The sequence below is a fragment of the Dermacentor silvarum genome, chromosome 5 (genome assembly GCF_013339745.2).
Source record: "Dermacentor silvarum isolate Dsil-2018 chromosome 5, BIME_Dsil_1.4, whole genome shotgun sequence".
Lineage (NCBI taxonomy): Eukaryota > Metazoa > Arthropoda > Arachnida > Ixodida > Ixodidae > Dermacentor > Dermacentor silvarum.
The window spans coordinates 19,684,887-19,700,145 of record NC_051158.1 but is presented as its reverse complement, the minus strand read 5'-3'; the positions used below and the strand labels follow the sequence as shown (position 1 = coordinate 19,700,145).

Genomic DNA, 15,259 nt, shown 5'->3' with positions numbered 1-15,259 from the left:
CGATGTGTTATCTTCACTTTGTTATGGGCAGCAGAGTCACTGAAGCCATCTTGCTTGTTCATCAGATTTCCAAGTCATGTGAGGCCGTCATCCAGAAGCCCGACGGGGCCTCCTCGACGGGAATCCCGACTTGCGTGGCAGTGGCAACGCGACGGCCGCAGGAGGCTGGCGGCAGCAAGATTGTGGTGGAGGAGAAGTGTGACACCACGGTGTCGGTGGTGCCTGCGCTGAGTGTCCTCAACGCCTCCAGCCAGCCGATCCCTGTGGGCATCGCTGTGGCACAGCAGCGTCAAGACCACACCATCACATGCAGTGAGTTAGCATACCTGCAATAGACTGATTCCATGATGAGTTGAACTATGCCACTGCTGCCACAAAGCATGCCATTAGTACTATGTAGTCCTTAGAGGGCTGAAGGGCAACTATGATAAGAAGCATAAAATGACTGAAAAGGATAGAAAATAGCACTTGTGTTGTTATTCAATATATTTGAAGCTCTTATTGCCTAGATAAATTGATGACAGCGCTACCTTTAGGCAAATTTTTCTCTCATGTGGGCTTGTAATTTGCTCTTTAGCCAGTATTTATCTATAGACATGCTTCGGGACGTCAAGTTGGATGCCTAAAAAGTGAAATAGAGATTCAATAAGAACAGTAGGTGACCACTTGCATCATGTACATAATTAGCTGACCACAGGTGGCTGGTACTGGCGTGGTTTATGCTGGGTTGTAAGCTTGTATGACCAGAGCATGCACTTAAACCATTTACACACTGATGCGTCATTGCAGTGTCATATATTCTGCGACTTACTGCAATTCCAGTGAGGTGACATTAAATTTTTGGCTTACTGCACATGCTTACACAAATGTAACTTGTCAATGAGGGTGCAAGTCTGTGGATTGTAGGAAGAGTGCAAGTTGTTGCTTTCTTTCCTGCAGGCAAGACAAGCTTGTCGTCAAGTGCAGCGGAGCAGAGTCACATAACTGCAGTCAGCTGCTCTACGGTCATATTGGCTGCAGGTGGTTCAGACAGAGGACCACGTTTCTGGTGAGAATTGCTCGCTTCCTACTGTACCCAATGCAGGAAGTTAAAGGGGCCCTACAACACTTTTTTTTTAAGGCTGCCATTCTTGCTTCATATCGATTCTCAGCATGTCAAAGAAGTAAGAGCTAAAGAAATTATGATAATTTACCCACACAAACCCACGTGATTGTTCGCAGAAGCTTAAAAATGCAAGCAAAATGAGTTACTTTTAACTCAGATTTATGCACCATGGCATGCTACATTTAAATCTCCTTTGGTGTAGAACTGCAGTGCTCAATAGCAGCAGGGTCAACTTCTGTTACATAACAGAAGTTGACACGCCATGGTTGCAAAGCCTGCTTAGCTTGTTGATTGGGTCGTTTCTGTGGTTACAACAGCTATGGTGAGTTGATGACATGATTTCCATGATTACAAAACCTTCCACGTGGCTCTTGCAATAATTGAATGGGTGTGAAATGTAATGACGGTAGTTCTTTTTTTGCAGTATTCGCAATATGGTTTGAACATAAAGCACATATTACATTTTTAGCTGATCATCATGGTGCTGCAGATCAACGTAACATTGCACTTTGCACAAAGTGCATGAAATCGCTGCATCATGGTTATGTAATGGGCGCACCCAACTATCTTTCTCAGACATGTTGCAGGGCCTCTTTAAGGTCAATTTATTGTGGGCGCCATTGCATTTCTTTCGTCTGCTCAACATTCGAAATGTATTTTAGGGTTATGAGAGAGCTGTTGTAAGCATTAGCTGATGTTTCACTGGAGGCAGCCGTGATGAAATGAGGCCTGTAGTTGGTATCGTTGTAGTTGATATGATTTTAGATCATATGATTAAGGCACCATGAACTTTACGTGTTCCAATGGTGTTCTTCTTGCCTTATGATACATTCGGCTGGTTCCTGCCTTGCTTTCACTCGGATCACAGTGATTGGAACTTGCTGTAGATCAGAGGCAGAGACAGCATGCTCAATCAGAATGTACAGCCACTCACCAAAGCAATTGCAAGTGCTTCTTTGGTTGTACACAAGCAAAGGAAGTTGCAGCAGAACTCTGTCAGATGTGCTCCCAGGTCAAAGGTGAGAACACCTCCGAGCATTCTGAGTTGGAGCATGCGCTCCAAATGAAGAAGCCACGTGTGTTCCGAGCACTTGATTTGGACTAGCCAAATGTTAAGCGCACCACCAGAGCTCCCAAAAGGGACCAGCCGAATGTAACATATTAGTCATTTAGACATTACCTCTTTCTAAATGGCATATTGTACTAACTAGCTCAGATTAACTAAAAAAGTCGCAGTTTCACCTGAAAGGCAAAGCATCGCTTGCAGTAGCAAATTATTAGACAGCTATACGAAGTAAGGGTAGTAATTTCACGGGCCGTATAAACTTGTAAACATTCGCTTACTAACTAAATCAACAAGCACTGTCACGAGCGCACAGGCAAACATAAACACATCTTTGATGACCGCGAACACTCACTGTGAAAACGCGGGTGTGAGGAAGAGCGGCAGCAGCAGCAAGCGAATTGAACTTAGTGCGGCCTCTCGCTTCAACACGAACTGAGCGACAAGAACACAGCGCACACAAAGCTATCAGCCCTCGGCGCACCTCTCATTGCAGATCGCTTTCAAGATAGGGCTCGTGCAGCTGTGCTCAGCTGCGTCATACGCAGCGGCCACTGGAGTAGCACGTGCCCCCCCCCTCCCCTTCCCTCGGTGCCTTGCTCGCGATGGAAGGCGACGCGCTTATTCCCCGCTTTCCTCCCACGCGCGTGAGATCGCGCCACCATCCTTGACTTATCTTCGCACGCTTTCACTCGCACCAGAAGCATACAGCATGTAGTCACAGTGTTATCGCACTTGGACTTTATATGGAACGTGACAGCGACATCGGCAGCGGAAACTCGTCCGTATAATTGCTATCACAATAAAAGAATTTCTTTCCTCAGCGCAGTATGAAAACATAAGTGAACCGAGGAGGAAGAAACCTTCAGTGTGTATTGTCCACGGTAATTTTTATAGTTGCAATCTGATTTTGGTGTGTATGTGTGTGGGCAGACTCCAGAATTCATGTGCTTGTTTGACAGTGAGTCAAGGCAAGGACCAGCTGCCCACCAAGGAATGGCCGAGACTACGACGACATGCCTCGTCACTGCTGGCAAGCAATAATTCTTTGCTACAACTTCTGTTTGCAATTTTCTAGTTCAGGTATTTCAGGTGTTCCTAAGGAACATTAAACATTTAGATTTTTTTGCGCACACATTTTGTTCAGTACAAGGGTGATGATAATTATAATGATTGGGGAGGGGGAGAGAAAGGGGAAGGAAGTTATCATAGGTTGACCTGAGCTAGTATCCTTTGGCCAGTTTCTCTACACTAGAAAGGGAAGAAAGAGGATGAAAATGAACGACGAGGACAGAAAGTTGAGTTGCACGTATGCAGTAAATAGAGTGGTTTCCTTACAGTTGTGAGTGTAGTCTAGTGCTCTGCAAATAGTCCATAATAGCTCTTGTAGCTGTTTTTGCTGCTGTGTGTTCACACAATGCGGACAAAATAACACCTCCCAATAATGCTTGCTTTCCGATGACTGCCAGCTTAGAAACTAGCATCTTTCGCTGTGGCGCATACTCAAGCAGTCGCAAAACAAATGGTCCAGAGGCTCAGGCACTTGTCAGTTTGGGCTGTATACACGGCCGATAAGATGTGTGTAGCATCAAGCGAAAGTGACGGATATGTCATACAGGCCTAGCTACATGCCTTATCGTTGATCATAGCAGTCAGTTTCAAAATCGTTTGTTACCTTGGGAAGTTGTGCTGCAGTGCTTCGAAGCAGTACAATTGTTTGAGTAAAATAACTTCTTTTTGGATTAGTTGACAACAATTATTTTAGAACATTCTGTGTTTTCTTCCTGTGTTAGGCCCTGTACCAGCGCACACAACATGGGACTCGCATTCTGATGCGCTGGCTCTACGCCCCGCTGCGGCTACACTGCCGTGGTTGACAACACCAGCACCACCTGTGGTGACGACACCCACAATCTGGCTGCCACAAGAGGCCACGCCACCGCCACTTGCATCGCCAGGTGGCTTCCAGCTGGCACGGGACGCACTCACCGGTCAGCTGTACCTCGTCCCTGCGGCACCGACGAGCTGGACACTCTCTGGTGCTGCCACTGCAAGCCCAGTACAGCAAATCCTGACAACTCAGCAGCACACGACCTTCCAGCAGATCATGCCAGACCAGTGGAGAAGCGAGCTGAAACCCACTGCAACGGTATGTCCAGTCACTTCTAAAGGCATTGCCTCTGAAGGAGTAATGACACAGTAGTATTTTCGAAGTTATAGAGAACTACACATTTCTTGCACGCAGCATGATTACACTTGCCAGTGCTCTTGCAAGGGTTCTGACTTTCGTTTAACACAAAAGAATTACAGTCGAATCTCGTTAATTCGAACACGCTTAATTCGAACTGCCGGTTTATTCGAACTGACGCCGTGGTCCCTTCAAAGTTATGTGTATTTCAATAAGCGAAAACGCTCGATAATTCGAACGCAAAAGCATTTGTGACGGTTAATTTGAACATACCATGGACCGACAATGCTCTCAGCGCGCCAAATAACGTGGCGGTGCCTCCCACCGGCATTGCTCCGACACCGCCATAGAGCAAAAGCTTACGAGAGACCGCTTAATGCAGCGGCGGAGGCCCAGTCCGGCCAACGAAACTGCCCCCGCCGGCAAACGCTCGCTTCCCGATAACGACAGACAACGAAACTTCAGGGAGTGGGTTAAACTGGCGCCGGACCGGCTGGACCGGTGGCGCCGGTACCCAAACTGGCAAACGCTCGCTTCCCGATAATGGCAGAAAACGAAACATCAGGGAGTGGGCTAATCTGCGCTGGCCGGCTGTACCACAGAACACCCATACGCTGTACCGGCGGCGCCGGCATGGCGTCGGGCACGCACAGAGACAGTCGAAGGGGAGGGAACTGCAAGGGAGCTAAGAGAGAGGGCAAGGGGAGCCATCGAAGCCACTGCCGCCGAAGCGGCAGAGTTGCCGAGGCCAAATCCGCTTCCCTGCCGCCCTCACCTTCAACGGTCTCCGCGCGCGCCCCCCCGTCGCCATCTGGCGCCGTCCGCTCCCTTAAGTTTCGTTTGCTGCCGTTATCGGGAACCGAGCGTTGGCCGGCGTGGGCGCTTGCGCGCCGCGATATTTCACGACTCGCACCGTTCGTGCATCGTGCTATGGTGCTCGAATACTTCAAAAATATGCCCTTTCTTTAATTAGAACTTCTTTTAATTCGAACAAATTTCCGGGCCCCTTCGAGTTCGAATTATCGAGATTTGACTCTACAAGTTCAAAATGTCATGTCAGCACTCATTCAAGTGTGGCCCTGTTTACAGTAGTAATTAAAGTAAGACGTGCTCAAATAGAATGGAACACTGTCAGACTTCCATGATCTTAGTAAGCAAGCTGATGTAGGTTCTAATGGCTTTACCTCGAAACAGCTAACTTGAAATGCACATTCTCAAATTTCAGGGAGTCAACTGATGGAACACTGCTTTGGGACATTCTGATGTTGAATGAGCTAAAAGTGAACTAAACTGATTGGCACGTTTGAAATGAAAACACCCGAGCGTAGGGCTTTTAGGCTAAAAGCGTCAAATCCACTTATAACAAACAGGCTTATGCGCTAAATAGTGTTCAATATACCGAGTGTTTCAGAGGACTCTTTCAAAAATATTTAAAGGTTGCCTGTGGCAGATACTAGCACAATTCTAGTTCATGAGCTGGTCTATTCAAAGAGATGGATATTACTTGCACAAAAAAAATTTAAATGCATAATTGACCGTAATATCCCGAGTCATCGCCCATCCCTGAGTCATTGCCCACCCCTCTTTTAGGCAAAAAATCTATTATGTTAAAACCACCGAGTCATTGCCCACCCCTAAAGAACGTAAACTGCGGGCCTCACAATTTACGAAAAATTTGTACTGCGTTCACTTTTGGACACAGGCTGATCGCAGTCACGGCTTTGAATTGTTCTCTGGCTGCCCTCTCGCGATGCAAGCAATAGATGTCGCGGACAGTAAAACATAGTTTTATGAGCCTTGTGAGCAAGATAACATCCCGTGATAAAAGTTGAGTGTATCTCTTGTCAAGCACGCTAGATGCAAACAAAAAATGCATTTTCCCAACTTTTTCCAATTTTTTTTTGTTTGGTCGCAGAGACATGGCCCACCCAAATTTTTCTATGATTTTTAGGTGGGAGGGGTGGGGTGATTCGGGATGTTATGGTAATTAACACAAATTCACTAATTAAGTTTTTAACTAATTACCTTATGGCCCATATTGCAATTTACAAATTCTAACCATCGAGTTCGCAAGGGGGATCCACTTGGAACGAATTCTCAGGATGACACCAGTTTCGAAATAATAATTCTTGAACTTTGCGGAGATATGCATTGGCGTTCCAGTTACTTTTGTGCTTCAAGGCATAAAACGACGTTTTGGTGAGGGCTGCTCACTTAGTGGCGAGTATACTTTCCTTGTCACAATGCATGTTGTGCTGACAGCTAGTGTGCAATGTGACATGCTCTCACTTTGTCTTATTTTACCTCTACTGAAAAGATAGTTCCATATATCAAGGCAATTCGAGACGAGAGTTTGACTTTCGACAAGATATGACTTGTCAAGTCAATCCTTGTGCTGTATCCATGGTTGTACAGCCCATGAGTGCCAGTGCCTGACGAAGTCATGTGCTTGCCATCTTCGCTGTCCCATCACTGTCGGCCATCATTGCACAATCTTGGCATGCAGGGAAGTCAACTTAAGAAGCACAGCATCATAATGCCCAAAGTTTTCTTTCCTCTTAGCTAAAGTCCTCTGCAGTTATGCCTGGTGAAACTGTCCTGCTTTGCATTTGTAGTGTAGTCCTAAGCATGCCATAAAGCACATTTTTAGGCTGGAAATTGCGAGAGAAGATTCCAATATACAAACACAGTCACTCAGAGGCTGGGTTTGCTTTGGCTGTGGTCCAAGCTGCTTTGACTTTAACTCTTGGAAGGATTCATTTTAAACTGTGCTGAGTGACAATAATCATGGTAATGACACTAACGGACACACCGCACAGGACGAGAGAGCGCTAACTACCAACTGCAAACTACCAACTACCATTTGGTAGTCTGTGCTCTGCTGTCCAGTGTGGTGTGTCAGTTTGTGTCATTTACCGTGATTACTGTCACTCAGTGCAGATTAATATGAATGAACACCAACTAACCCAGTTCAGTGCCTTACTCAACTTGGAAAGACGTTGAAGAAGTAGATGGTGGTTTTTATGATGACTGAGTTGAATGAAAGCATTTCCAAGTGTTTCCCTCATAACAATGGAAGCTCTACCTTTAAGAACTTTGCATTGGGGTCATTTTATCATCACATCTGTACGCAGCATGGCAAAATAGTGATGCCATCGTTTACAAGGATGAAGCGAATCCTTTGACGGAGCAAGCTAAGTGGAGCAGCCACGGATTCTTTCCTGCTGGCTGTTGACATGCCACTCTCCTGTTTTCTCTCTGGTGTTTCAGGTTTTTGAGGCAGTGCCCCCAAAGCTTGAGATTCTGGAGGCGGCAAAGGACCTGTCGACAGGAGCGGCATTTGCGTATTCCGCAATGCCGACTGCGGTGGCGACTCCGCCGGCCCCCTCTGTGGTGTCCTACCTGTATGACCCGTCTGCAGTGGTACAGCAACTGACACAAGTGGCTGGCACCACGTCGATGGTGGCTGCCCTGGCATCGGGAAAGGTCTCCCAGGTGTGTACTGACGAAAAGACATTTTCTGAATCCTTCAAGGGCCGTGCCACAGCATACTTGCATAAAGATTACTGCATCGTGTATTACCTTTCTTGCATTACCATAGTTTGTCATGGCTTACTTAACCCTTTGCGGTCATAAGCCTTTACCCAGTTTGCAGTCGTTCCGGTCACGTGCACATTTTGGGCGCCATGCAGAAAAAGTGCTCTAGTACACAAACACATGTTAGGGGATTTACTTGAGAAACATTTCTCTATACCCTTGGCTGTCAGCGGTACTTGAGCATAGTATTGAGCATAGTATTGAGCAGGTGATCACCACACGAAACGTCGCCTCCTGGGTCATCACAGTCAGTGTCTTCTGACATGCTGTCTTCTGAGGATGTTTGATGACCATCTGAAGGCGGAACATAGCCCTCCTCGGCACTAAAATCATCCTCGGACTCACTAAACTTGCGCGAGTCCCGTCCATAAAGTGCCCGCGCAGAAAACATCGCCATCCGGTCAGTAGTACGCGCTACAATTTGCTTGCGGAAATCTCTTCAAGTCCCTTGTAAAAGTGCTGCGCTCAACTGTAGACAACAAAAAACTGCAATTTGTAATTGAAAACACGGTCGAGAGATGGCACAACCATCTACCCAAATTTAATTATATAAAACGGAGAATGCGAGCAATCGTGCGCATCGGGCGCTTCCCGACATGTGACCGGAGCCAATATTTTCGCATGGCAGTGTGGGCCCAACACATGACCGCAAAGGTTTAAAGAGAGTTTTACCTTTACTGTAAATGTAGTACCATTTAAGGAATGACAATAGGAATGCTGGTAGGCACATTTTGTGATGTTTTGTCTAGCTATAACGCATTTGAACCTTTTGTCTGTGTGAGTGTTCTTGGGGGCGAATGAAATTTAGAAAAAAAAGAATAGGACTGAATGTTAACAGTCACAATATCAATGCTTTACAACAGCACTTAGCAGAATATGGTAGGTCGTTGAAATAATATCTCTGGGTCCTGTCTAGTTAAAATCTGTGCCACAAATAGCATCTTCAGTAAACCAGTATTCCACAAAGGGTAATACATTTATGCACAAGCTAAAGTTCTCTTGATATGTTGTAGTTACTGCTTTCTCACAGTGTGTATAAATTCATTTTTGTTGTGGACAATGAGTGGCTGCTAATTTATTGCTAATTTGTGTAATATTGCTATGAACATGAGGAAGTCTTTGTGGCTTTCTTTATGTCTGTGTCAACTATCCTTCTTGTATACTCTCTAACATTTTATAGATTAAATTTTTGCAGGGTGTAATAAATTAGTCTGAAGTTAAAAGGGCCCTGCGCCTCAATGGGTTCCTTGTATGCTCATGCATTGAATGCAAAATATCACAGAAATTGGCACAGGCAAGTAAAAGTTATTCAACTTACAAACAAAAAAGAAAAAAAATTACAGGCATACTTTTTTGCATTTTACTGATCCAGAGAGATCTTATTTAAGTTAGTGTTTCTTGAAACTGACGACATGAGCCAACTCATGAGTGATCTTGCGAACTATCAGAGCTTATTAATCAGTAACATTGTTGAACCCCTGTTGCTTCGCAGACCTAACACTGTCCAGTGGCCAGTGTTATCGCGCTGTGCACTGATTCTTCTAGCGCAAACGTTGAAAGGGCATTTTCAAAGCTTAGAATCAATTGAAAGGAGCATGCTTCCATCAGTGACAGCAACCTCATAAAGTATGATTGCGTCAATTACAACAAGCTTTAAGGTTGTACTACGCACAAATGTAGGTGTTTTGTATTCAAGTATTTGTGCTTGTGTGTGTATGTGTTTCTACGTTCAAACCTTCCAGACAAGAAAAATACGCTTCGTGTGTTCTGATGCTTTCGTGTTCAGATATCATTTCATCTAAGATTTTGGAGTATTGAGAATAATGCAAAATTTAACTCCGAATTTCGGAGAATTGGGGACTTACAAGACAAACTCCGATAAACTCCGAATTTCTGCCAGAAAATAAACTCCGAAAAACACTCTCCAAATTTCAAGAAAAATAACCTCCGAAAACACGGAGCCCTAGTTATAACTGAAATTGTAATGAGTGGGCTCGACTGTAAATCATGTATACTAACTAGCCCAGCAAGAAATTTTCCTAATAGTTATCTTCCTTAATCCATGCTGCACTCTTCTTGCATTTAATTAGCATAGTTCTCATTTCTTGCATCATTTATTGCGCTGCCTTCCTTTTCTTAGCTAGGCTCCAACAGAGTGGACACGCTCATGTCTTGCAGGGCACGTCTCCCCTGATGACGACCAGCAGCCCTTCGTTGGCGCCACAACCCTTGGTTGAGCAGGGAGTGCAAGCATGCGATACTGACAATGCAACCGAGGAGAGTGACGATGACACCCTGCGCCCAGCACCTGTCTTGCCTGGGGTCAAGCTAGGGTCCACAGTGACTTCAGTCACAACAGCAATCCAGGTATGAGAGCAATGCGTTAGCAATGTGAGGAAGTATTGCAGCTCCGCTAATCTAAGCATGTGCTTAGGCACGAAATGCATATAATTCAGCAAGGTGGCTACCTGGGATAGTTGGTGATTCATACTGACAGTAAACAGCGCACAAGAAAACACGGGGATGAAAAGCAACGAGATGGGACAAGTGCTGTCCCGTCTGATTGCTTTTTGTCCCCGTGTTTTTCTCGCGCTATTTACTGTCAGCATATAACTCAACCTTTATTTTTCATGAAAGTCTGTATATTTTTATAGGCCAAAAGCTGCTCTAGGCAGCTTGACTAGATCAGCACGTACCTGGTTTCAGCTAGGCTCTCACCGAGTCTCTCACCCTTGCCGATTGCACTGGTCTTGCCACTTTCAATTAAGTCCCACCAAACACCATATGGCAACTGGCATGAAGTAATGGAGGAAATCAAAGCAATAACGATAGAATCTGGCACCACAATTTTGATCAAGCCAGACGCATTTTTATTTCAAGGCTAGCTCATTGAAAACTGAACTATGAGTTGCTTTAGTTCCAGCATGTGTGAAATGTTAGCAAAATGCATGAAGCACAGTGTACACTTTCATGAATTTATTTGTGCCCATTTGGCAATGCTAGTTGCATGAGTGATTTGAATGTAAGAGCACCAAATAGTAAATGCACGCATGTCACGCCTTCAGAATTCTGGTGTGCTGCAGCTGGCCAATGCGGCCATGGGACATGACCTTGGTGGAGAATTTGCTATTTGAAGGTTTGCTTCCCCTCCAACTGTTGTTAGCCATTTGCTAGTGTGTCTGTGGTAACTATACTCATGAAGTCTTACCGTTCTTAATTTCACAAATTGGGTCAATGAGGTTGGCCTGGACTGCTATTTGAGTCTGTTTGTGCCTGTATCGATTTCCACGATCAGACTATTTCAAACTTGAGGAATCCCTTTCTGTTTTCAGGTGGATATGGATTGCCCAACGACGTCAGACGACAACGAGCCGGATGAACCAATGCCTGTTGCTGTGCAGACGACAGACTCTGCCAACCAGACAGATGACCTGCCACAGCAGACGACACAGCCACAGGTGGAGCCAGAGGAGCAGGAGCCTGGCATTCCCACTCCACTGTTTACACCTCCACGAACAAAGGTTCAGGACACATCAGACAGTGAGATAGACGACTCCATACCAGTGCTTCTTACACAGACTTCGGGTGTCCAGGAGTTCATTGACCACCATGGACTTGACCTGTTGGTTGACAGCATTGAAGAGTTTGCAGCCAACCAAGAAGCTGCAGTGGAAAGCATGCCACGACTAGAGAAATCTGAGACTTCTCAGGATTCGGTTGTGGAGGCCGTGGTGTCACCAGAGAAGGGCAGTCCACCAGCGCTCACTGCTCAGTCGCCTTCTTCTCGTCCAGAAGAATGGTTTGCCCGTCGAAGCTTCAGCCCAGGACCATCATCCAAAGCTGCACCGCAAAGTCCACCATCTCCACCTTTGCTCGAGGCCAACCTTGACTCTCCAAACAATTCTAAGATCTCTTTATTTGACTCACTGAAAATTGTGACAGACTCTGCAGATTCCTTTGAAGACAAAGATGGGTCAGGAGAGATGGCTCTTCAGCGATCCGCCTTTGCACAGTCAAAGACGAGCTGTGACCCTGAACGTTCATTCGCTCAGGCAGATATATTCAGCACAAGGGTGACGGAGACCACAGCCTTCCCAAGAAAACTGTCAACATCACCTTGTAAAACAGATGTCACAAAGGACTTCTCAAGTGACCATTTGAACTTTGTCTTCAAAGGTTCTCAACCTGTGGAGAATGAGTATGGTGGATTTGAAAGAAGCTCAAAAGATTTTTCCCAGTCAAAACCTCCATTTCAGTGGCACGATGTTTCGAAGGAGCCTGTGCATGCTGAAGCTGTGACCAGTGACACTAGTTTAGTTGCAAGTTCGGCCACAGCCCTTGCTTCAAGTCCATCCACAAACTTGAGGGAGGCATTTGATGGATCGTGCACGGATGGCTTAGGCCTTTTATGTGCGCTTGCTGAACAGAGATTCTTGGAAGAGGCAAGAAAGTCCTCCGAGGTCGCAGAGCTGCCAGTGGAAGATGAGAAACCAGTGCCGAGTCCGGTTCCTCTGACAACAGCTCCTGCAGATGAAGGTCTGCCTTGCGACGATGGCGAGCAGCCATCCACTGCCGAAACCATGGACCAGATGGAACGAGAAATGCGCATCCAACTGGCAGAGCTGCAGCGCAAGTATCGCGAGAAACAGCGGGAGCTGGCAAAACTGCAGCCTCGAAAGGACAAGGAGTGAGTTCCTAGTTTTGCCATATTTCTCAGTGGTCTAAGAAGAGTAGCAGCTCTTCATGGCAAACACTTGTACAGTCATGCTGGTGCAAGAGAAAACCAACATATACAGGGTGTCCTTTTTAATGTTAACAGAATACGTAAAAATCGCCTCTGGCATATAGCACAGATATACTCATTGACCTGGATTACTCGAAGAGGTGGACTGGAAAGTAAAACACTGGAACACTTACACTGGAAAGTAAAATGCGGGATTGATTAATGAAGAAAATTTCACTGATTGACTTTTTAACTAATTACATTAGCACACGTTGACGTATTGCAATAAACAAATTGAAGCCAGTGATTTCACAACGCACATCCACTTGGAACAAATTTCGAAACTAGCGCCAGTTTTCAGATTGGCTCTGTCAAACTTGCTGTGTTAACAAATGCCTAACTGCCTATCGCTAACTGCGTCAGATAAGTGGCTCAGCTTGTGTCAGATTCTTGTTTGTACACTGCAGGTGCGATCAGGAAAAAAGTTCAGCGCACAAGAAGGCATCGTCCACATCTGCATCTCATCAGAAGAAGCGCCGCCACTCCTCAACAGCAGCTCAGCCATTGTCACTGTTCGATGTGTTGAAGCAGAGTGCTGCCACAAAGGAAGTCGTTGCAGACAAGAAGGCTGACACAGCTGGTTCAAGCAAGGAGCTGGTGAAGTCATCATGTCGTGAGACAAGCATTAAGAAAGCAGCGGAAAAGGCTACATTGTCAGCAGGTGAGAGCTTGCTGTGAAATGGATCACCTTATCTGATTATTTTGTTGACATTGACTGTGGAACAACCATGAAACCACAAAGGGAACTGCCTCCCACAAATTAAAGAATGTGCTGCTGAGACGTTGCAACAATTAAGAGTCACCTGTGTGAAGATACCATGAACTGCAATTATAAAAGAACTTTAAAAATTCCCCTTAAATATTGCTATGTCTGCAACTTTGCTTCATCTTCTTTGCTTGCTGTGGTACAATTGTTCAAGTAATCGGAACTGGTAGCTTGGAAGAGCATGCCTTCTAACCAGCTGAGTTTGTGAGCCCCAAGTGACGTGATGAGCATCACACCAATAGCAATAAGACATCACGCTGGCTTATTTCCAAGTGAGATGAGAACAATTCATCAGAAATGAGATGCACCACCCTTCTCGGTGCAAAGGAAGAGTACAAGCTTGACAAGGTGTGCAACGTCTGTGCTGGCAGAAAGCTAACGTATGCAGGATAGGCACCTTGTGGGACGAAAATAGCAACTGACGCAGCAGTACACTCGCATGGTGTTACACGTGACAACACAATAACAGCTTTAGAATTGAAATGCTAGTGGAAAAGCACACTTGTAGGGGCCGAATGAGTTAGTATTGAGGCATGCCACTCGGACTTCTCCATCAGCATAGCCACATCTAGAAGGAATGTTGCACCCTGGCCCAAGTCTGTGCACATGTCCTCAATGCACATGCCAGGTAGGGAGGCACCCATCCCTCAGTACCTGTTCCACTGGGAGCGCAGGAATGAGAGAACGGGATTTCGCATTCCGATAGGGCCGAAATGCAAAATCTCTCAATATTTAATCTACTTGCATGCATTCCCGTTCTCTCATTCCTGCGCTCCCAGTACTTACAGGTCACAAAGGGCATGCGAGTATCGGCGTGACATGAATGCTATGTAATGAGCACATAAAAAAAGAAAAGAAAATGTGCACGAGATAGGTGACAGTTATTGTTTGGGGACAAGATATACGTAGAAAGGACGGAAATTTCTTGTATAATTCAACAATTAGAGAGTGCGAGGGTGAACAAAGTGAAGCAGGTCATCAAGAGGTGCAATTGTATTGTAATTGTTTGGTTTGATGCGCATGCCAGATTTTTTTTTTTTTTTTTTTTTTCTCTTACATTGCCTAAGACATTGTGGACCTCATGTGTAATTAGGTTTGTTACTGAAGAAGTGTGGAATTTAAATCCCTGGTGCAGCTTCCAAAGATGTTGAAGCCAAAAGACCCCAGCCGAGCGTGCCAGTTTTAACGATCAAAATCAGCTCTGAGCCATACCAGGCTGTGACTGAACAGGAAGCCAAGTCATCAGGTAAGCTGGTGAATTCTGGATACTGTTGTCCTTAACTTTGTAATGAAACTAGTATAGTGGGTTAAATATCGTGCTCTCGTTGTGTTTCTCATCTTTAGCTCTACACTAGCATAACCCTTTTTTTTTTTTTGTATGATGAATCAGCTAGCTTCACCAAAAAAATCGCAGCCTGCACAGCAGGGTTACTTGTGCTTGTTATGTTGACGTGTATAACCTGAAAGAGGAAACAGCTCTAATAAAGTAATTATCTTGAAGTAGAAATTTATGCATTCAGTGCTTTATTTACGCTGTTAAATGCACTGACTGCTATCAGTGTATCAATTGATAAAGTGTGGGTTCTGTGACAAAGCTCAATTTATATTGCAGCCTACGGGGGAGTAAAAGTTCGTGGTGTGTCACGCATGCTAGTGTAGAGTGCAGGTATCTGCAGGCATCTATACAGTGGAATCTTGTTGATGCAATCTTCATGGGAACTGGAAAATAAAGCACATCATCCAAAAATCATATCATC

The 15,259-nt window shown here is 45.3% G+C and overlaps 1 protein-coding gene across 3 annotated transcripts in view; it reads left to right on the top strand.

Annotated features, from left to right (window-relative positions):
* LOC119453987 (uncharacterized) overlaps positions 1-14,798 on the top strand; it is a 117,580-nt gene extending 102,782 nt beyond the window's left edge. For all 3 annotated transcript variants that reach the window (XM_049667474.1, XM_037716008.2, XM_049667473.1), the window contains 9 exons: positions 66-312; positions 940-1,048; positions 3,131-3,201; positions 3,962-4,317; positions 7,627-7,851; positions 10,132-10,320; positions 11,286-12,640; positions 13,144-13,397; positions 14,638-14,798. In XM_049667474.1, coding sequence (XP_049523431.1) covers positions 66-312; positions 940-1,048; positions 3,131-3,201; positions 3,962-4,317; positions 7,627-7,851; positions 10,132-10,320; positions 11,286-12,640; positions 13,144-13,397; positions 14,638-14,783 — 2,952 coding nt within the window. In that variant the 3' untranslated portion in view covers positions 14,784-14,798. The remainder of the gene's footprint in view (positions 1-65; positions 313-939; positions 1,049-3,130; positions 3,202-3,961; positions 4,318-7,626; positions 7,852-10,131; positions 10,321-11,285; positions 12,641-13,143; positions 13,398-14,637) is intronic.
* Positions 14,799-15,259: the final 461 nt, after the last annotated feature.